We start from the raw sequence: 24,284 nt of genomic DNA, 5'->3' as shown, positions 1-24,284 counted from the left end.
AGCGATGCAGAGATGTCAGATCGCTGTTTTTTAAAGGCATCAGAGTGAAGCCGTTTTCAGATGCATTTGCAAATACTCATGGATTTAGAGAAGTCTTATAATGTTAATATGTAGAGGCCTTTTTCATCTTTTTTAAAGGTCAGGCTACTTTTAATCTTACATGGTATCGAGTGTGTTGATTCTAGTCCAATTAGACTGTGGTAAAACACCAAGCTGCAGTAAAAAAAAACAAAAAACGACTTAATTATGAAGTAGGTCTGAAATCCGAGGCTCTACTTTTAGGCATCATAAATACAGCCTCTGAAACCAATTTGGCCATTGTGAGCATCTGTTTAATAGATGCCAGATGATTTTTCCATGTTTCAAACTCTGTGCTGACACTCTCCAATTTGGACAGTGAATAATACAAATCATGACAGACAGGAATGGACTATTCTTAGGTAGCAACAAGCTAATTTGAAACTGTCTTGGGATGCAACAATCTTCTCATAATAAAAGCAATTAGATTAAAAATAGGAGTAATTAGAGAAAAAATGCTTCTTAAAGGGATTTACCCAAAAAATTGAACATTCTGTCAATACTCACCCTCATGTCGTTCCAAACCCGTAAGACCTTCGTTCGTCTTCTGAACACAAATTAAGATATTTTTGATAAAAATCTGAGAGTTTTCTGACGCTGCATAGACAGAAACACAACTGACATGTTCAAGGCCCAGAAAGGTGGTAAGGATATCATAAAAATAGTCCATGTGACATCAGTAATCGCAATTAGCTTCATTACCTCTTAATAAATAAAGTATCAGCTTTAAAATGATGGCAAATTCATAACGAACTTCAAACAAAAAATACGGTTTTGGTGTTCTTTATTGTGGCAGGAGCAAACGCTTTTAGCGTCTCAGTTTAGCGCATTCAGTTCAAGCGGCAAGTGAGCCTACTATATCTGTCCATTTACTATTATAGTACGAAATGAACATGAATTAATATCAAAAAGTTGGCTATATTATAAAAGAGCCTGAAGTACAATGTACTGAAAGTTCTCATGTAATCATGGTTCTTTTGACCCAGCTGTGGGGATAAAGGTTTAACCCAACCTCCTTGGTAATAACCCAACCGCTGGGTCAAAACAACCCAGCCCGCTGGATTTGTCCATATTTTACCCAGTGCTAAGTTGTATTTAACCTCGCATTTTATAGAGTGTACATGGTTTTCTGGATTAACATGCTGATACATTTTCGAAAAGAGGAGACACAATTAACACATGAAATTATGAATTAAATGTTAAAGTGTTAAAAAAAATAAAAAATAAAAAATAAAACACATATATTCTGTGGCACCTAAAAAAAAATTTGGCATCTAAGTTTGTTTCTTCAATTTTTTTGTCTGGAGCCCTGTATTTCACAGTGAATAATGAAAGTTCAAGTTTTTTTGTTCTGTGTTTGAAATGTAAAAAAAGACTGCAAAATACAGTGAAATTCAATACTGTATGTGAACGAGATGATACAGCGTGCAGTATTTAGTATTAGACCGGCATGTCCCAAGCTGTTTTTTCAGTCCCAGCGCGTCTCTGACATCAGATCACCCGCAGGTGCTGTCTGATCAGACCAAACGTCTGCTCTGGCACAGATGCTGATTGGTTGAGAGTGAACCAGACATCCTGTCAGTCAAGCTGATGAGTACACAGAGAGTGGGCAGCCGGCGGAAAATGAGCCACAAAGTCAATAGAGGGCCGGTCAATGGTGACACTTTGGCTGTTTATTCTTGTCCTTAGGAAAGTTCAGAAAAACTTTTGCCATGGTTACACAGGGATTGTGTCTGTGTGTGTTCAATCTAATGGTGAACACATGGCTATATTAAGACAGATGTGGCAGGCTGAGCAGTTTACACAAAGCTGCTCTGTCTCTGTTTTCCACTGATTTGTCTGAACAGCGCAAACTACATTTTCCCATTTTTATTGTCTCGCTTCTTCAGAATTGAGTTTAAAGTCACATAATATTTTTCTGTAAACTCCAATAGAAAGAAATACCATTCTCACACAATGACTGTCAAGGAGAGAATTGCGAGTCTCTGCAGCACTTTCCTTCGTTCGCTTTTTCTGTTTAGCCAGATTCTCCTGACTATGATGATGGGATATAATGAGAGAGATTATTAGCATCTTTTGTCGAGAGATTTAGAGAAAGCTGTGAAGCAGGAGAATTACGCAAAAGGCTCTGTTTGCTCTCCGTTGCATTGCATAATTGAGAATCAATTGTGATATTAAAGCGTCTGAGAGGAGTTCTTATGTTCTTATGGAGATGTTTCTCCTAAAATACCTTAATAGAAATACAAATATAGACTCAGACTGTTTATAAAACAGAGCTATAAAATATATACTTGAGTAGCATTTCTGACAGAATTTTTGTAAGAATTGTGAAGAGGAATTCTTGAGTTTATATATTGAAATCATGGTATAATGGCAAATCTGACCATCATTCTTGGAAGTTTTGAGATCTAATCTAAAACACTGGAGATTGAGATGTGGGATTATCAGGGTCTTTTTCCTCAGAAGAACAACTGAAAAGCAGGACATTGAATTCAGTGTAGTAGTTATTGTAAACTAAAACTATTTAAAATTGTTTTTGTTAATTGGTATAAAGATGAAATGAAATATGTATTAAATGAAAAAAAATTGAAATAAAATGTTGAACTGACATAAAATAAGTTTAAGTTTTTACTATTTTACTAAAACTAAAACTATAATAAAAACAAACCTAAACAGTAATTTTTAAAAAAGCACAAAACAAAATGACTAAGTTAAACTAAAATTAAAATTAAACAACTGAAAATACAAAAATAATACTAAAATAACAGATTATTTAATATCATTTTTATCTTGAAGAAAACACTTTGAGAAACAATTAAAAAATATTAAAGAGGTTGCTGTTTTGACTTCTTAAAGCTAATATCTGGGTCATGATTTAGGACCCAATATTAATTTGTTGAGAAAAAAAAATTAAAACAGCCCAATTAGGGAAATAAAGACTATTGTGTGTTTTACAAGAAAATGCTACTTAAGTTTTTCTACTTCAAATTTTCACATTTATTTCAATGTTACTTGCCAGTTCTTTGTGATTGTGTGTGAAATTTACTAGCAATTTCTGAGTGAAAATTGTTTATTTACCAGATTTTTCCAGCATGTTGCCGCTGTTCCACTGCGTGGTACGACTCGGCTCGGCAGGATTTGGCTTGGTGCATGCAAAATTTGTTTAAAGCAAGTCGTTTAAAAAAGTTGTGCGAACAAATGATACTTCAGTGGCTGTTGCAGACTATTTAAAGGAGACCGATTATGCTGCTTTTTACAAGATGTAATGTAAGTCTCAGGTGTCCCCAGAATGTGTCTGTTACGTTTCAGCTCAAAATATACCACAGATCATTTATTATATCATTTTAAAAATGCCTATTTTGAGTGGAAGCAAAAACATGCTGTTTTCTAAGCGCGCACATCCGAAGCACACGCACAGAAAGTGGCTGTCACACGACATGTGAGTACTAAACTAACTTCTCTTTTATGTCTTATTGCACTTAAACTGTCAAATACTCACAGTAGTTATAAAACAGTCATGTCTGTGAAGTTAAACAGCTGGGAAAGAAATCACGTTTATATTAGATCTGTGTGGCAGCAGCGTAATATACAGTAAATTAATCAATAAATCCACTGCTCTCTTGTCTCCTCTGAGGCTGGGACTCTAAATAGTGTTCTGTGCTCGTCTGTGCAGCCAACGGCAGAACAGTTAGCATGCTCTGCTTAAACTTTTGCCATGGCATTAAAACTGGTATACTGGTGGCAGCGCTGTTTTCTGGGTTGGTAGATGTACTGGGGACGCGATTATAGCACTTAAACATGGAAAAAGACAGATTTTCATGATATGTCACCTTTAAATCTAGTGGTTTCATGAAATGTCACTTTATACAAATCACATTTTAGTATTGGTACGACTCAAACCAAGATGGTACTGAAAAAGTACCAGGTACTAGGCTGTACTGAGCTGTTCCATGCAGTGGAAAAGCGCCATATGATGACTATGTATTTTATTGGATCCTGTGAAATCAAGACCTTTTTTTCAAGTGTGTGTATTTGCTGGGGGAAGATCAAAGTCTACTTGACATTGTACATTATATTAGTCTGCGTACATTATATAAGTCTGCCGCTGAAGTACAGCATTTTTTGTGTTAGTCTGTGCGTATGTGAGTGTGTGTGAACAGTTGCATTTCGGTGAGCTGTTTGGTTTCAGGTTCAGTAACTCTGGGTGGTTACGTCACAGCCTCGAGCATGCCTGATTGACATCTCCCAGGAGTGCCGTTTGTCTGCTGAAGTATAACAAGTGCCAGTTACTCTGTACTGTTTGCTGGCAGCCAATCAAAATGAAATGGGAGCACTTAACACGGGCTGGTTGCGTTCCCCCACCACCTGCCATGTGACAAAAGAGAGAAGGGTGTTTTTCCTCATCTTGGTTGGCTTTTGTTTTGAAGTCGATTAAATATGGCATCTGCTTCGGTGGGTTTAAAAAGTTAGATGGTGATGTTTGCAGCTGAAGTTTTTCTGCAGTGGAAATGGACACAGCACAAACCACAGGGCAGAACGTCCTTCCGTTCCAACACTCAGGCCCTGCCTGGAGCCGCTGTATACATAATCTGATTTAGTCTAGATGTGTGTGTGTGTTCGCTGTTTACTGAATAAATGAATGCAAGCTAAGGAAAAATGACAAAGAAAACTGCAGAAGACAATTGATGTAAAGCTGTAATGTTAATTATTTGGCTCCTTTTAGAAGTGATTAAATGCCAATCCCATAATGCAGTGCTACTCTCTCACTCTCTTTCTCTCGTGCACTCATGGATTGCTGCTTAAAGGGAAAGTTCATCCAAAAATTCAAATTCTGTTATTTACTCACCCTCATTTTGTTTCAAACCTGTATGACTTTCTTTCTTCCGTGCAACAAAACAGGAATTGTTTTGAAGAATATTCAGACTGCTCTCTTTCATACTAGTGGATGGGTTCCAAAAAGGACATAAAAGCACCATAAAAGCACCATAAAAGTATAAAAAGTAATTAAAATGTCTTCAGCACTATGCAGCACTATATATACATTTGCTTAACTGAAATAGAATTAAATATTACATGAACTTAAAAAAAAAATCTTGATTGGAATTTAGAAATGTTGCTTTGGCAAAACTAAGCTGAATAAACTGCTAAAACTTAAATAAAAAACTTAAATGAAATATAAAAATCTAATAAAAAAGCACTTAACAGAACAAAACAAACCAAATTGGAATTTAAACTGAAAATAAAAGCTAATTCAAAATATTAATAAACACTATAATAGTCAGCCTGATCTCACGGCAATCCGTACATGTTTTATGAGGTGGCTAATTCGTACAAATTCGTATGACCTCCCTCGTACAAATTCATATGATTTTAGCCAAAACGTACGTATTTTACACAATATACACAAAATTCGTAAGTGAGGTCATACGAAATCGTACAAATTAGCCACCTCGTAAAATATCTACGTATTGTTCGTGAGATAGCGTTGGTAATAGTATATAAATATTAAAATAACACTGGAACAGACTAAAATTTAAAGGAATAGTTCACCCAAAAATAAAAATTCTTTCATTAATTGCTCACCTCCATGTCGTTCCAAACCCATGAGACCTTTGTTCATCTTCAGAACACAAATGAAGATATTTTTGATAAAATCCAAGAGCTTTCTGACCCTGCATAGACAGCAACACAACTGACATGTTCAAGAACCAGAAAGGTGGTAAAAACATTGTTAAAATAGTCCATGTGACATCAGTGGTTCAGCAGTAATATTATAAAGCTATGAGAATATTTTTTGTGCGCAAATTCAACAATTTCTTCTCTTACATTAATTTCTTGTTCTTTGCGCACAAAAAGTTTTCTCATAGCTTTATAGCATTGCATTGATGACACAATGTCCTTCCTACCTTTCTGGGCCTTAAACGTGTCAGTTGCGTTGCTGTCTATGCAGGGTCAGAAAGCTTTTGGATTTTATCAAAAATATCTTAATTTGTGTTCTGAAGGTCTTACGGGTTTGGAACGGAATGATGGTGACTAATTAATGACGGAATTTTAATTTTTGGGTGAACTAACCCTTTAAATCTAACATAAAATCTTGCTTTATTGCTTTGGTCACCATTAACTTTCATTGTAAATAAAAGAGCAGCTTGGACATTCAACTGAACATCTCCTTTTTATGTGCCACAGACAATGGAATGTATTTTTATATAACTGGCTTCTGTGCTTCTGTGCTTCTTAAGTGCGATTGAACACTGTTATGCCCATGACGTAACAAAAAACAGGGCCACAAGAAAGTGCGAATAATACACAAAATTTATTAACAAAACAGAACTATACAGAAACAAAACAATGTAGCATGAGACAGTCAGGAATTAGTGGTGTAAAGTTAAGTGAATGCATGAACATGTAATGGGCTGTGGGAATGTTGGATGTGTAAAATAAAACAAAGTTAACAGAAACCAAACGAAATCAAATCCCACATGCAGCTCCCGCTGGCCATTTGTAATACTGCCTTTTAAAAGGCCAGACAGGATTCCAGCAACAGGTGTCCTCGATAAACCCATCCGAGGGCAATCAGTTAGGAGGCGGAGCGATTCCACAATTCAACCCAGAGATGACACACATACACATGGGTCATCACAAACACAAATAAAATGAATCATTTGTAAAAGCTCCATTGCTTCTGTATGAAAAGCAACAGGAAATTTTGACGTTGCCGTTCTGCCATATAATGCTTTGTATTGAGTCATCAGGTCATTTCAGAGAAAAAGATGCCCGCTCTCTGTTACATACCCTGCCACATCCGATGATTACCAGCCGTTGTGACACTGACCTCTCTGACCGCCTGTATGATTTGTGGATCATCATCTTCCTGGACGGGCTGCGTCACAGATCATGACATGTAAAGATTGAACAAACAAGTGGAATAGAGTGCAAACACGCAGCACTTCTCAGAATGACAGCACTTGTAATGTGATTAGTAATCTGATGATGTAAACATAAAGGACTCTGAAGGGAACGTCCTCAGGAATTTTCTGACAGGAGTGGGCCAGTGCCCACAGAGAGAGAGAGCGAGAGTGAGACTATCTGTGCTCGGAGAAAGTTTATCTGCCTTTGTCAGCTTGCCCCTGTGGGGTTTTGGTGCTTGTTAAAAAGTCCTGACAGAAAAACAGCAGCAGTAACAAAAAGACAGTTGTGAATGCAAGCTCAGTGAGCGTGTAGATGAACAAACTTGAACCGTCTGCTATTTTTAAACTTTATCTCGTACCAAAGAGCGTCTTTTGCCTTTCGTTGCCTCACTTTTTGAACATATCTGTCTCTGTTAAGACAGTAGCTGATCGTCTATATGACCTTACCATGTTTCCTAATTATTGTATGGCGTATTAAAAAACCCAGCTTAGATGAATTGATAGAGCTTGGGATGTTTCAAGTGCAGGCTCAGTCTAAGTGTTATTTTAAGGTGCTTTAGGGGGGTTGCTGTAAGAGGAAGCCACTGTGATCATTCATTCATTGCTGTCGCTTGTTTGAGGTAAAATAAAACCTCTGTTCTCTATTGATCTCCTGAGTTTCCAACAAAGATCAGGTCTTATTCAGAAGTGGGCTTGGGAATTAATGAAGGGATCTCTCCAGGTGAGCATGGAAGATTCATTATGACGGGTTAAAAATGTAAGCTTTGTTCTGTTTTTCTAGTCTGCCTGATCTCTTCAGTCCCTGTACCATAGTTTCCATCGGGTCATAGTTTCTGTGAGCCACAGATTGAGGGATTTTTTTCTTCTTCTTTAGTTTGCAACTATTTTAGTTTGCAGAGGCTTTTATTTTGTCCCAAGATCCCATATATTATTATTTTTATTATTATTATTGTTATTATTAATAAAAACACTGTATGTACACTAGCAGTCAAAAGTTTTTAAACAGTAAGATTTTTAATGTTTTTCAAAGAAGTCTCTTTTGCTCACCAAGCCTTCATTTATTTGATCCAGAGCAAAAACAGTAAAATTTTGAAATATCCTATTTAAAATAATTTTGTTTGAATATACTTTAAAATGTAATTTATTCCTGTAATTTCAAAGCTGAATTTTTAGCATCATTACTCCAGTCACATGATCCTTGAGATATTCTTTCTAATCATTCGAATAAATTCCATTTGAAAATATATTAAAATAGAAAGCAGTTATTTTAAATACAAAAAATATTTCACAATATTACTTTTTGATTGGCAGTCTATATATAAACTTTTGAACATATTAATTAATTATTATTTTTAGTGATCTTCCAAAGAGTGTGAAAATTACAATCAAATCAGTCTGAAATCTAGGGATGTAACAATTCACTTGATTCATGATGCAATACGATTGACAATACTGATTTCACTATGCATTTTTTTTCACTATTTTTTAACAAAATGAGATTTGAGACAAATTATAAATGAAAAGATGTCCTTTTATATTGCTTTTTACACACACACACAGACACACACACACACACACATATATATATATATATATATATAAAATGCTGCACATTTTTGTGAGAAATTAAAATAGGTCAAATAAATAAGTAAAAAAAAAAATCAATTAAATAAATAAAAAAAATTATTAATGCAAACAAAAGAAATATCTTCATATAAACAAATTAAGGCTTTGTCTGTGCTCTTTATATTTAAAATTAGAGGCAACTACTGCATTTTATTTACGGTCCAAACAAAGATACATTCAGCATGAGTAATTTTCAATCTGAATTGTATTTTATAATTTCATCATTTGAAGCAAAAACAGAATGGTGTGACTTTAGCTTTGTGAAATCCTACATAAAACATCTCTAAATGAAAGAGACATGAATTCACTCTCTGACAGCAGGTGGCACTTACGGAACAGCAGCAATACAGCGTTTTCTTGGTTAATGCTGTGAACAAAGCAGCGCTGTGCTTATAAACACTACTTTAATATGCAGATGAAAAGAAAATACCATCTAAACTTTTCTAAAGACAGTCAGTTCCCCTCAGAAATACATTCATATAAACACCTACCCAGTGCTGGCAAGTCTGCGTTTTTTTTTTTGGTGTCCAAGTTGGACCCAATAATGTCATATTTAGCCCCTGAAATGTGAATTTACCAGGGGAACCCTGACGAAAAAATGTATCTTATCCCCCCCGAGGGGGACCCCCCTCGAAGCGTGATTGGGCTAGTTTTGGGTTAGTTTTGAGTAGCAAGTGGGGGTTTTGCTGTGAAAACCTGGTCTCAAGTGACTCTGTGATTTTCAACTGGCCCTGGGTGCATCGTTAGATCCCTATACTAAAACCCTTTTTTTCTCTTGGTTACTGCATTTTGCTTTTGAAGTTCAGAGTGGATTACATGTTGCTGGAAAACAGAACCATTGACGGTTTGTCAGTCGTTGTCCCTTATACAGGGTTCTTTCGATGGTAATGTGGTTAGTAATCTGTGTTTCACTTTGTAATGTGAGGTGAACACTTTATTGTCTAAGGCAGCTGTCAGTCACATGCCCCTCAGGCTGTGGGAGCGATCTGCAAAATCTGTTTTTGAGAAACTCATGACAGTTATGTAATGAACACTTCATGAAACAGTGGCGTAGTCATTACTCAGAGCGCAGCATCCAGGGGTTTACAGACCCTCTTCATTATACCTCCACCGATCTTCTCTATCTTTTTCCCCTCTTTTTTTTGCTCAACCATCGAGAAGGAATTTCATTAAATATTCAAAAGAGTCTGTTACAACAGGATCATAAATAATGCTTCTCTCCCAGACACACAAAGTGATGAACCTTTTTATCGCAAGTTTTTCAGGCGTAATCTTAAAGAGAATAATCACGTCTTTTGTTCACGGGAGAGCTAATTGCACTTCGGTGAGTGACGTTTCACCACGGTACTGTTTTTTTTCTGTCTTTCTCTGTTTCTCTTTCTCCACCCCCCCTCTATCTCTCTCTCTCTGTCACCAGCATGTCAGTATAATTGAATTTCAGCACACGTTCCCCTTTTTCATCAATCACACGTGCTGATAAGGTGGGTTTAGGAGGGACACTCGTGTGCGGAGCCCAGAGAGAGAGAGGGTACTGAGAAAAAAAATAAAATAAAGAGAGGTAGACAGGAGCAGAGGGAGATGAAAGGAGAGAATGAATAAGGAAAGAAAAAGGCACTGAATGAATGGAAAACAGAGAGAAAGACTGTGATCCTGTGGAGTTGTGTAACGAGTGACGGCGGTGCTGCAGTGCAGTGCTCTGGCTCTGGGTACGTTCACCTAAAAGTGCCCTGCAAAGTGGATTCGCAAGGAATTTAATGAGATTCCAAATCATAGGGAGAGTAAATGTTCAGTCTGTAGGGCAGGAAGTGGAGAATTGACCAACCAGTCATTGCTTACCACCTGATTACTACACTGATTTTGGCTAAAATAAACACAGTCAAAAGGAGCTGATGCTCCAGTTTTTTTTTTTTCTTCTTGTTTTTTTTAGGCTTGACTTATTTTTATTCAGCTTAATTTGAACTGTGAGACAGGAAACAGCTTATTTCTCTCTCTGAGTGGCCCAAAATGAAGGTAAATCTCATTTAAACTTCCAGCATCACCCACATCTTTAGTTCACAAGCAACTGAAATCAATATGCAAAGTCCTTATAATGATGTGCGCTTGGCATATTGTGTTCTTAAGCGCATCACAGAATTATTTATATATGTATATATTTCGTGATGAGCATCAGTGATTTCTAGACCTGGCTTAATAAATTAAATTAATGTAAATTAATAAAATCTTATAACTCTGGTCTTTATAATGAATGTACCTTTTTTTTTTTTTTTTTTTTTTTTTTTTTTAGGAGCAAAGCTCGTAAATATTTCATCAGGTAACATTTTTCGAATTTTTTTTTTTCCTTATCCAGTGAATCACAAATAACTGGAGTTTTACAGCCTGGTCTCATTGTTTATTGTAGGTATTAGTACGTAATGTTTAGAAGATTTGGACGTACAGTTAAAGTCAAAGGTTTACATACATCTTGCAAAATGTTCATTATTTTACCAAAATAAGAGGGATCGTACAAAATGCATGTTATTTTTTATTTACTACTGACCTGAATAAGATATTACACATAAAAGACGTTTACATATAGTCCACAGGAGAAAATTATAGTTGAATTTATAAAAATGACCACGTTTAAAAGTTTACATACACTTGATTCTTAATGCTGTGTTGTTACCTGAATGATACACAGCTGTTTTTTTTCTTCTGGGAAACATGTAAGTATCTTCTGTAGCTTTGAAGAGTAATACTAAATTAAAATAAAGAAAATGATATTTAGGCAAAATAAGAAAAATGTACACATCTCCATTCTGTTCAAAAGTTTTTTTCCATTTAGTACTGCCCTTCAGAAGCTACAGACGATAGATGTTTCCCAGAAAACAAAATAAGTTAAATTTACCCCGATCTTCAAATTCAAAAATTTTCAAACCCTCGGCTCTTACTGCATTGATTTTCCTTCTGGAGAATCAGTGAGCATTTGAAAAATCTGTAAATAGTTGCATATGAGTCCCTCAGTTGTCCTCAGTGTGAAAATATGGATCTCAAAATCATACAGTCATTGTTGGAAAGGGATCAAATACACAAAAATGCTGAAAAACCAAAGAATTTGTGAGACCTTAAGTATTTTTTTCTGAAGAACAGCTGGCAGTGTAACAAAAAAACACACGCAGCTGTGGATCATTCAGGTAATTAATTAAAAAAATCATTAAAAATCAAGCATATGTAAACTATTATTTTCTCTTGTGGACTGTATGTAAACATCTTTTATGTAAAATATCTTTTTCAGGTCAGTACTCAATAAAAAATAACATGCATTTTGTATGATTTCTTTTATTTTGGTAAAATAATTAAAATTTTGCATATTGTGCAAGATGTATGTAAACTTTTGACTTCAAATGTATTTTCATTTCATGTATTGGGATTTGACACACACAGAAAGTGTGCCAGAAATCTTTATAAACTAATTCTAAAATGACTTATGCAGTAATCATAAATTGGAGGACAAGTCATGGAAATTCATTTTTGTCAAAAAAAGACGGAAACCTCGCAGTTTCATATTTGGGACAGAATTTCTTCAGCATAGGTTGGACAGATGGTGAAGTTCATTTCTGTCTCTTTGGCTGCTGCACTGCTCTGTGTATATCAGCCTGGCTCTTTCTCTCTCTCTTTTTTTTTCCTTTGGCTCCACTCATTTGCTTTATTCACTAAGAGCTCTGTGAGCTCATGAAGCAGCTCTTGAGACCGAGGCTTTGAAAAACGGTGCAAAAAATTGGCATTAGCAGCAACACCATTATGCTGCTTGGTGGCGTACCACTCCATCAAAAGTGAATTGACAATTTATAGAGTTTACAAAGTCAGAATTTAACGAAGTGGAGCCGGGCCGGGCGCTGTGATTGCGTTAGCGCTGTGTGGCTCTTCTGTGTTGTGTTATTAGACTAACTGTGCAGTGTTTGCTCTGCTGCTGGGAATGACATGAGCTGTGGGGATAATGCCGGCCACCCCTGAGGCGGCCCTCTGAAGCGCTTCAGATTATCCACACACTGACTCACATACAAAATGGCATACTTACTGTAGATTATGTACATGCACTCTCATCGCTCGCTTAGATGGCGACACCAACCTATATTGGCGGATCACGTCTCCTCATACTGGAGGTCTAATCAGGCACGATGGTCCATCAACCAGTGCTTTAGAGAAATTGCAGCCACTTGTTCTTGCTGCTAAATATGCTCTGATTTGAATATCTTAGCGATTGTTTCTAAATAGAAAGATCTAAATGCCTCTAATGTGTCTGAGAGCTCACGCTGTTGAGATGCCAAAAGAGCACCTCAGATGATCTTAGCAGTTATTGATGTGATTCATTGCATTTGGTTTTTTTCAGAAATAACACATTCGGTCTGTCAAGTTTGTCGTCTGCTTTTTGATTTAAAACAGTGTGAGAACACAAGGAAAATTACGTGTTTTTGATGTGGTGCTGTGAAGCTTGATGCAATTAAGATTTGTTTACATCACAATTAGAAAAAAACACTAGTCCTTAAGAGATGAAAGATGTGCAGAATGATTGATGTCAAAACACAGTGTCACTTCACTAAAGGAGTCAACGGGGAACTTCAGAAGGTCTTAAGATCTTAAGCGATATCTTTTGAGAAATATCTCCACTCCAAATCTTGTTTTTTTCAGATCTGCTTCGAAATATGATACAGCATGGTTCCTATTTCTGAGCAAACAATATAACCTTATCGCCTCTGGCTGGTAATGGCATCCTGTTATATGAAGAAAATGGCATTGAGAAAGCTCAGCGGCAGGCAGGGATGATGCAGATCCTCAGGAAAGCGGGTGGGAAATTAGAAACTAGTATTGCTACGCTCCAGTCAAATGCACACAAATCTTCTTTCACACCTCTGAAGGTGATTACACATGCCTTTCATGTCACACTCGGTGCTTGGCTGTGAAATTACATTTAGGCAACAATGCAAAGTCTTTATAAATCTACTTTATGAATCATACTTTTCATGCTGCAGTTGTGGCTATAATTTATTTTTGAATTATACAATTATATTATGCTAAATATAATAATATAATATAATATAAATCATTTATTTTGCTCTGCAAATGAAAATACTTCCAAATAAAGCCAAAGCAGGATCATTGTTACAAATGAATCGATTAAGTAAATGACTCAGTGAGGCATTTAAAGACAGTCACTTGTTTCATTTCCAACTGAATCAGTGTTTCAAATCATTGTAATGAATGATTCAGTGATGAACTCTTAAAATGTATTGATGTAACAGCAGAAAGAGTCACAGAAAAATTACCACAACTAATGCACAGTGACAGTCTATAATAAAGCAATAAGCCCTGTGAAGCCGTGGTTTACAGTGACTTTATAACAGCTAAGGGGTGTTAGTTGTTAGCTGTTATAAATTCACTGTAAACCACGGCTTCACAGGGGTTATTGCTTTTATAGAATGGTTATTCCATGTAAGGTTTCACAAAATAAAACAGAGCAATGATAAACAGAATAAACAGAGTAATGAAATAAATAAAAACATTATTCTTCCGCCAAACAATGTAGTTCCTCAGAAACAATTGTGGTTGAAACAAAGTGGTTGTCGAGCAACAAGCAAACATAAACAAAGGTGTATGTTTGTAGAGTAATTTACAACGGCTTTAAACGCGGCTCAACCAATCAGAATCAAGGACCGGAACTATCCATTTTATAATATAATATAATATAATATAATTTGCTCTGCAAATGAAAATACTTCCAACTGAAGCCAAAGCAGAATCATTGTTTTAAATGAATCGATTAAGTAATTGATACAGTGAGTCAATAATAAAGACAGTCACTTGTTTCATTTCCAAACGAATCAGTTTTTTTGAGCAAATTGTTCAAATGAATGATTCAGTGGCAAACTCATAAACATGTAATGATGTAACCAATAGAAAGAGTCACTGAAAAATCCCCACAACTAATATAATGTAATATAATATAATATAATATATTATAATATAATATAATATAATATAATATAATATAATATAATATAATATAATATAATATATTTGGACACATCAAACTCTGCTGATGTATAAAATAATCTCTTATTTTTACTTAATTACCAAATCAACGTTCCATCAGACTCTTTTATTTCTTTTCCTTGCTCTCACTTTGTAATTATTAGTTTCGTCCTTATTGCAGAAAGAGAACACATTGTTTTTCACATTTTCTCTCTCTCTCTCTCCATCATCTCCTGAGTTCATCTGCAGAATGAGGTCAACGAGTGCTCACTCCGCACAATCTACATGTTCACCCCACACACGCGGCGTCCATTGGACCGATTATTACGAGGGTCATATTTTCTTAACCCTGCACTTCAAGAGTTGATGGACAACTGTGGGGAGCAGGCAGCTCAAGCTGATTAATGTTTTTTTCCATTATTCCATATGTGTAATACAATCTGCTCCATTTTCTTTGCCATCCCCAGATCAGAATGAAAAGAAATTGCCACTCAGTACTGTGCCACTGTAAGATAACATCATGATAACCTTTGAAGAATAATTAAAATCTTTCCAAGGTGAGGCAGTGAAAATAAATTAGGACTGTCCTGTCATCCATCCATCACTTAAGCAAATGTGTCTATTCTCACGGCGCCACTTCACATAACAGTGCCACTCTTGCGCAACATTTGCAAAAGCCATTGTTTTATCAAATGTAATTAGGTGCCATTGTTCAGATGATGTATTTCAAGAAATTCATCAAGTTTATGTCCTTGCATTTAGGACTAATTTCTTACTAATTTCATCCAACGCCTCAGTTGCTAATTCTTAAATGTCATTTTAGACCTAGCAATGGAGGCTTGAGCCATTAATAGCAGACTGATGCAGTTATTAATGAATTTGACGTTGTAGATTGTTGTAGACCTTTGAAATAACCAAAATCATTTGATGTGATATGGACATGTAATGTGGTCAAGACCTGGCTGGAACTACTTTCGCCATGCATTTCACTGAAAATAACTGCACAACCAATCAGATTCAAGCATTCAACAGCCCATAAGGCATTTATTAAATCTAGCAGAAACAATGGGCATAGGTGCAGACAAAGCTGTTTTTACCAGCCCACCGATTGGTTAATAAACATTTATTGCAAAGAGCACTCAATCAAGCGTCTCTAGCGTGAACCCCTTGTTTCATTAACTGTCCGTCACAAAAACAGAAGATAATCAGTGTGGCTATCAGAAGCAGCTTTAATGAATGTGTTATATTGGGCTGGCATTGAAGGAGAAGATCGACAAAGAGCGGCAGAAGATCTGATATGGCGTTTGAAGATATTGACGTGGCTGAGTGTTGTCTGGGAGGCCAGATGGAAAGGTAGCATAACGGTTTTGGTCAAAGAAGATTTGTGTTTATTTGTGCTGTGGATGCTTGTGTGTTATCCACAGTTATCATGTGTTTACTTTGCAGCACCAGTGTCTATTTAGTTTCCCCAGTGTGTGAAATTGGTAATGTCAAGCCAAGCTTCCCCAAAATACCGAAACAACTAAGTGTAACGTTACTTCTCCCAACACATGTGGACTCACAACATGTTGTTTCCAACAGACATCATTCACACATAAACACAAAGACAGATGCCTCATCTTAAATCTGTATTCAGTCATTGGCTAGCTTTCATTTACCATTTATAAGGCTGCAGTAATTGGTTTGTCATTGAACTGGTGATGGGAAAAATTGCATGATTGAGAAGGTTAATGAAAGCATGACGTTTTCCTTTTACAAGCTTCCCATTTTCTCATTCATAAAATGAGTGAAAAGTTTGAAGTCACGAGTATGAATCTAAAAACCATTGTGCCTTTTGTACCTCAGAGGGCCTGTTAAAGCTGTGGACTTGTGGGACGCTGGAGGGAATAGTTCTGAACGCACATGAGGATTGAATTTGCTCAGTCAGAAAGAACTGGCTCGGGGCATCATTATGATTAGACAATGAGTTCATCAAGGCCAGAGCTGCATGTATCAGATGGATCTCAAAGGACTTAAAGAACCAGAAAAGCTCTTCTTTTTCCTTTTTGTCTCGTTACATTTTAATAAAAAACCTTATTAACTTTTGTTAACTCTGTCAGTCTGTAATATTGAGTTCAGAGCTCTCGAAATATTTGTATGGTTTCTTTATTCTGGCTGTACTTGTGTATTTATTTGAGGGAATTATTTTTAACTTGAACTGATGTTGTGTTTTTAATTTGAAGTTTATTAGTGATGCACTCATATTAAAATTCTACCTGAAACAATAAGAGAATATATATAGTAGTCAACATTAGTGGATCAAAAAAGTTCGTAAAAAAGTTGTCCTATGACAAGAGCCGGTACTGTTTGGTTTAAGGACAAAAATCAGTAAATAAACACAGTGTGATTACCTATGGCTGAACCACAGCCGTGCCGACATACAGTCATATCGCATAGCTACTCGTGATTATTGCTCATACAGTTGAGGTCAAAAGTTTAATAATAAGAGTTTAAAATAAGAGGGATCATACAAAATGAATGCTATTTATATTTAATTAGTAATGACCTGAATAAGATATTTCACACTGAAGATGTTTACATATAGTCCGCAAGAGAAAATAATAGTTGAATTTATAAAAATGACCCTGTACAAAAGTTTGCATAAGCTTGATTCTAAATATTATGTTGTTACCTGAATGATCCACAGCTGTTTTTTTGTTTTTTTTGGTTTAGTGGTAACTGTTCATGAGTCCCTTGTTTTTCTTGAACATTTAAATTGCCCACTGTTCTTCAGAAAAATATTTCAGGTCACACAAATTTTTTGGTTTTTCAGTATATTTGAACCCTTTCCAACAACGACTTTATGATTTTCAAATCCATCTTTTCAGCTCACTGATGCTCCAGAAGGAAAAACGATGCATTAAAAGCCAGGGGTGTAAACTTTTGAACAGAATGAAGATGTGTACATTTTTTCTTATTTTGTCTAAATACCATATTTTTTCATTTAGAACTGCCCTTCAGAAGCTACAGAAGATAGTTACATGTTTCCCAGAAGACAAAATAAGTTCAATTTACCCTGATCTTCAAATTCAAAAAGTTTTCACCCCCTGGCTCTTAATGCATTGTTTTTCCTTCTGGAGCATCAGGGAGCATTTGAAACTTCTAATAATTGCATTTGAGTCCCTCAGTTGTCCTCAGTGTGAAAAGATGGATCTCAAAATCATACAGTTATTGTTGGAAAGGGTTCAAATACACAAAAATGCTGAAAAACCAAATAATTTGTGGGACCTGAAGGATTTCTCTGAACAACAGCGGGCAGTTTAACTGTTCAGGACAAACAAGGGACTCATCAACAACTATCACTAAACAAAAATACACAGCTGTGGATCATTCAGGTAACAACACAGTATTAAGAATCCAAAGTATGTAAACTGTTGAGTGGGGTCATTGTTATAAATTCAACTATTATTTTCTCTTGTGGACTATATGTAAACGTCTTTTATGTGAAATATCTTATTCAGGTCAGTACTAAATAAAAAAATAACATGCATTTTGTATGATCCCTCTTATTTTGGTAAAATAATTAACATTTATTAACAAGGTGTATGTAAACTTTTGACCTCAACTGTATATAACAAAAATGTTACAGATATATTGTGCATCCTTAATGCTGACAGCTATAAACTCTATTTATCATGTTGTGACAGTACTTTTTTATCTTTCTTTGTTCAACAGGATGTGAAATCTACATTCTTCCAGTTTGGGGCCTCCATCCAGCAGGAGGCGCTGCTCATGCTCAACATCATGGAAGAGTACGACTGGCACGTCTTCTCCATAGTGACCAGCAAGTTCCCAGGCTACCAGGATTTCATTGCCATTCTGAAGACCACGGTTGACAACAGCTTTGTCGGTTGGGACCTCCAGCACACCATCACCCTGGATGCCGTAGACGGGGACTCCAGGACCCAGATCCAGCTGAAGAAAGTTCAGTCTCCAGTCATCCTCTTGTACTGCTCCAAAGACGAAGCAGCTTACATCTTGGAGGAGGCCAGATCATTGGGCCTGACCGGTTTCGGGTACATCTGGATCGTGCCCAGCTTGACCACTGGTAACCCAGAAATCACTCCAGATTCATTCCCCTCTGGAATGATCTCTGTATCCTACGATGACTGGGACTATCCTCTTGAGGCACGGGTTCGAGATGGGCTTGGGATTATAACCACAGCAGCTGCAGCCATGTTGGAAGAGTTTGGGGACATCCCGGAGGCCAAAACCAGCTGCTATGGCCAAATGGAGAAAACCAAGTTGCCACCCAGCGCGTTGCACAAGTGAGTGAAGGATGAGAGCTGGGTTATTATCTGTCTGTGGTATGTTAGTGTTTTCTGTCAACAGCCTGTCCATCCAGTTCCTGCACTTAAAAAAGAGGGCTATTTATGTGGGAAAACACAGTTTTTGATCACTCAAGTGGAAAAAGGAAAAGGTGGAAAAACCTAAGAGGTCTCTGTTAGTGATGTAGGACATATAGGGCATTTGCAAAAGTAAGTCTCAGCTTTTCTAATCATAGACCTACTGGGCCTCATTTATAAAACGAATGTACAACAAAAAAATTGGGCGTCGTTTCTACGCAAAACTTGGAATTTATCAATATGGATGTGAGCGGTTGCTACGATCAAATCTCGTGTCAGGTCTGAGCTTGTGTACGCAAGTTTTTGAGTTATCCTGAATTTGCGTGCAGCATAGAGAATTTCAGAGAAATGTATAAAGACAGCATTTTGTTCGTTTAGATTATTTTCCTGGCCGACAAACAAAGCTTTTTTATTCTTTTAGGGCGTTAGATTTATATGCGCAAATAGCAGCATAAACAATAGACCATGAGGATGCACACATTGTCGCATCACCCAAGGAATAAAATAAATAGGGCTAGACAAGAAATATATTTCTCTTAAATAATTAATAGATAAACAAAAGAAAAAAAAAAAACTGCGACAAGTATAGGCCACTTCGGTTTTTGTGACACTCTTAATGCATTTTATTTGTTATTTCTTTATTATTAAAGGGGTCCTATTATGCTCTTTTACAAAGTCTTGATTTTGTTTTGGGGGTGTACTAGAACATGCTTTCATGCTTGGTGGTTCAAAAAATGCATTATTTTTAACATAATTTACATTATTATAATACATTTCTCCCAGCCTGGCACAAATGGCTTGATTACATCTGTGTTTAATGAAGGCCCGCCTTCCGAAAACCGAAATGTGTTGTGATTGGTTAACTGTCAATGCATGTTCACAAGAGAGTGGTGTTCCAAAACAAGCAAACAAAACAAAACACCAGACACAAATTAAAAGTACAAAACAAGGATTTGTAAAGAAAAATGTCGGAGGAGAGAGGAAACTAGTTTTCCTTTGCTGTAAACAAAACTTAGCTCTCGCGAGACTAGCATATTCTCATCGGAGCTTACGGTACGCCTATATCCTATGTCATTCGTTGGAATGCCACTCTCGCATGAACCATGTATGACAGTTAATGGAAACTAGAAATTATGGTTTATAAAGTTTTTAATATGGTGTTTTTAAAGTGCCTACAACATGTTTAAATGCATCTAAGGTCAGAAAACATTGTAATTTTTTTAGAATATACATTTATACATAGAGTCATTTCTCAATGATTTCGAAACGATTAGTTTAATCAGTTCTGAGTATAAAGTCTGTAAACCCCTTTCCTTCCATAAGCCTACTCTGCTCTGATTGGTTAGCTGGCCAAGCCTGTTGTGATTGGTACAGAGAGGAGTGCTTGAGCAAGTTAGCGAGTGCTGCCATCAGTGTTGCCGAGTCCACGGTTGTATTTAGCCGCACTGGAATGCAAATTCACCAGGGGAACCCCAACAAAAAACGTGTATTTTACACCCCCTCAAAACAAGATTGGGCTTGTTAAGGACTAGTTCTGAGTAGCAATTTGGCAGGTTTTGTTGGGAAAACCTGGCAACCCTGGCTGCACCAAAATAATAATATAGTGCTCCAATCCATTCATACTGACAAAAACATTTGAACACTTATGCAAGCGAATCGTGCCCACAACCAAAGATTTAGCTGCCAAACTGTAGACTCTTAAAGGAGAAGTCCACTTCCAGAACAACAATTTACAGATAACGTGCTCACCCCCTTGTCATCCAAGATGTTCATGTTTTTCTTTCTTCAGTCGTAAAGAAATTATGTTTTTTGAGGAAAACATTTCAGGATTTTTCTCCATATAATGGACTGATATGTCCTGAGTTTGAACTTCCAAAATGCAGTTTAAATGCGGCTTCAAATGATCCCAAATGCGGTTATAAACGATTCCAGCTGATGAAGAAGGGACTTATATAACGAAACGATCTGTTATTTTCATTAAAAAAATACAATTTAAATACTTCTCCCAACCTAATCCCAAACGCTCGTCTTGTCTTGCTCTGCCTGAACTGTGTATTCTGGCTCAAGACAGTTAGGGTATGTTGAAAAACTCTGTATTTTCTCCCTCAACTTCAAAAATCATTTAAAAATCATCCTACATCACTGCAGACCTAGTCTTTGCGAGACAATATATTTATTTATCATAAATTATTTTGATTAACAACTTTGCAGACTGTTTACATTGAAGGATAGCTACGTTACAAAACCCATATGACTTGCTCTTTAAGCCCCCGGAGCACTTTTTATGATGGATGGATGCACTGTATTGGACTTTAAAATATCAAAAGCCATTCACTGCCATTACAAAGCTTGGAAGAGCCAGGACCATGTATGCAGAACCTGATTTTACCAAGTATGACATGTTCCTGGATCAACATCTTTGTTGACCCTGGAACAACATTGTGATTAACCAATCAGATTTGAAAAAAACAGTTTATAATGTTTGTGAAGTTCAGGCTTACAATCAGTGTTTGATGCTTGTACATCAGTGTCATTCATCTATCATTTCCTATAATTCTAGTGATTACTCATGGGGAAGGTTAGGTTTAGGTGTAGGGATGTGGTCAAAATTAAATTTTTGGATTAAAATGTTGTTCCAGGGTCAACAAAATATCAAAATCAGGACGTGCAACAGTGTATAGTCCTTATATGTAAGTTTGGGGTTGGTAAATTTTTTTACAAATATTTTAAAAAAGGACATTTTGAATACATCCTTGCTGAGTAAATGTATTATTTTCTTGAAACAAACAAACAAAACAAAAACTGTTTATTTTTGACCTTTACACATTGGTTAACTAATTTTATTGAGATGAATGTGGTGAAAGTTGTTTAATTTGCTTCTTTCTGCTTTGTAATCACACATCAGGCTAAGACACTTGAGATGTAGTACATTCAAGAGCATCAAAAGCTTTTTTATTTGAATGTCCTGATAAAATGGGAGCACTTTGAAAGCTGTGACTTTGCTTTATCAAAAACAAGTCAGTGAGGGAATGATACCAGCTTATTGTGTGTGTCTGTTGGTTTTCTGTCTGTCTTGTTCATGCACTTATAAAGTGGAAACAAGAAGGCTGTTTATGTAAGCAAATACAGTTTTTGGTCAGTCAGGTGGAAAAAGGAAACCAGCGGGTGGAAAAAAGCAACCCAAGAGGTCTATGAAAAACAGGCATGGGTCGGGCATATGCAAAATTTATTGTTACATCCTGCTAATATATTTCTCAGCGCAAGCTGCGTTCTTGAGAAAGTTAATGGTTGGATAAAGTGAGGGGGGCAGACGGGAAAACGCTAAGGGAGGTTTTTAGGGAGTTGCAGAGCACCAGCCAGACACCCAGAGGTGGGTACTGCTGCACTTCTCAAACTCTCTCGGGACGGCGCAGCGCAGCATAGTGCAGCGCTCCTGTGCTTTTAATGAATGATGTTTTACACAGGGCAGAACAACATGGAGACTTTGCTAATGTGCTTGGAGAGCTCTCCAAATGTAAAGTGCTCTTGATGAGCCCGGTGCTTTTGTTCCTTTTGCTCCTGCGTTGGAGCCGGCTGCAGCACCCCGCTTGCATGCTGCCAGTCCTGAGTCTGTCTCACCCATATGCCTCTGTAGAACCTGCCAGTGCTGAGCAGACACGCTGAATTGCCCCATTTGCAGTGGAGCGGTGTTGCCTGAGATACACGTTCACCCTGGTGTCTAGGGTACATTAATCCTGATAGTCTCAGCACAGATGGTCAAAGGCTTGGCCAGAGACGGGCTCTACTAGAGCCAGCAGAGAAGAGGACTCGTGCCCTGACTGCAAGAGATCTTTTTTTGTATTCTAGACTTTTTAGGCATGTAAATCATTAGATGGAAGGTATGAGATTCTTTGAAAACATGACCTTGTTCTTTCGACTGAATAATTCCCACGAAATAACCATGCTGAAATGTTCATGTAAATATTAGATTTTCTTTTTGTTAGATTTAGACTCACTGCTCCGTCATTTTAAGTCACTGCGACCCAGAAACAAAATTGAGTTTTATGCTCTGTAGCTTTCTAATGATACAATTACAATGTTAATGTTCTAATAATAGGCTTATAATAGACATATAGAATCTAGAATGTCTTAACAAATAGAATTATATTGATAAATGAATCATTAAAAAATAGGCATTATGCTTCTAAAGTTGGACTTGAAAGATTCCAAACAAGTTTTAGCCATTTTTTGACAGAATTTAAACATATATTAAACATTTAAGACAATAGCAAGTTAGGTAAAGCATATGTGACCCTGGACCACAAAACCAGTCATAAGGATCTATTTTTTTACAATTGAGATTTACATAAATCAGCTGAATAAACAAGCCTTCCATTGATATATGGTTTGTTAGGATTGGACAATATTCGGCCGAGATACAATTTGAAAATCTGGAATCTGAGGGTGCAAAAAAAATCTAAATACTGAGAAAATCGGCTATAAAGTTGTCCAAATGAAGTTCTTAGCAATGCATATTACTAATCAGAAATTAAGTTAAGTGGAACATGATCTTTACTATTCTAATGATTTTTGGCATAAAAGAAAAATCTATAATTTTCACCCACGCAATGTATGACTGGTTTTGTGGTCCAGGGTCACATATAATATATAATAGAGTAAATATAGTTTAGAATATTTTTTATAATATTATTTATAAATATAATGAATAATTTAATAATTGCAATAATTAAATTATAATTTTAATAATAATTAAATTTAATAATTTAAATTACAATGTACTTAGACTGCTGTTTAAATGTTTGGGATTTTTTTATGTTTTTGAAAGAAGTCTCTTATGTTAATGCTGTATTTATTTGATCAAAACAGTAAAAACAAAAATATTGTAAAATATTACAATTTAACATAACAATAAAAAAATCATTCTAATATGGCTCAGGAAGTATTCATTTCTTTCAAATTCATAATTTAGAATGACTCAGAATGCATTTTTCTTATAATCTTAATAATATTATTGCTGATTTAGTTTTAGTAAAAAATTATAGACACTTTACAGTAAGGTTCATTAGTTCATTAGTTAACATTATTTAACTACATTAGTTAACATGAACTAAGAATGAACAATACTTCTTAATTTTTATTAACTAATGTTAACAAATGACACAGAAAATCCTATCTATATTTATCTATATTTAAGGTGTGAATATCGGGAACGTATTTGGCACAGCATTTTTCTTTAGGGTAAAAGAAAAAAAAAATACTGGCAAGTGAACCTCCCTCTGCA

General features: G+C 36.1%; 1 protein-coding gene across 1 annotated transcript in view; it reads left to right on the top strand.

The window, feature by feature from the left end:
• The window catches only part of grin2aa (glutamate receptor, ionotropic, N-methyl D-aspartate 2A, a), a 181,354-nt gene that overhangs the window by 84,275 nt on the left and 72,795 nt on the right, over positions 1 to 24,284 (top strand). Inside the window, exon 3 of the mRNA XM_051105723.1 lies at positions 18,333 to 18,925. Within this exon, the coding sequence (XP_050961680.1) occupies positions 18,333 to 18,925 (593 nt within the window). The remainder of the gene's footprint in view (positions 1 to 18,332; positions 18,926 to 24,284) is intronic.

The sequence above is a fragment of the Labeo rohita genome, chromosome 3 (assembly GCF_022985175.1).
Source record: "Labeo rohita strain BAU-BD-2019 chromosome 3, IGBB_LRoh.1.0, whole genome shotgun sequence".
NCBI lineage: Eukaryota > Metazoa > Chordata > Actinopteri > Cypriniformes > Cyprinidae > Labeo > Labeo rohita.
The sequence above is the reverse complement of the archived record's forward strand: the minus strand, read 5'-3'. Positions and strand labels throughout refer to the sequence as shown.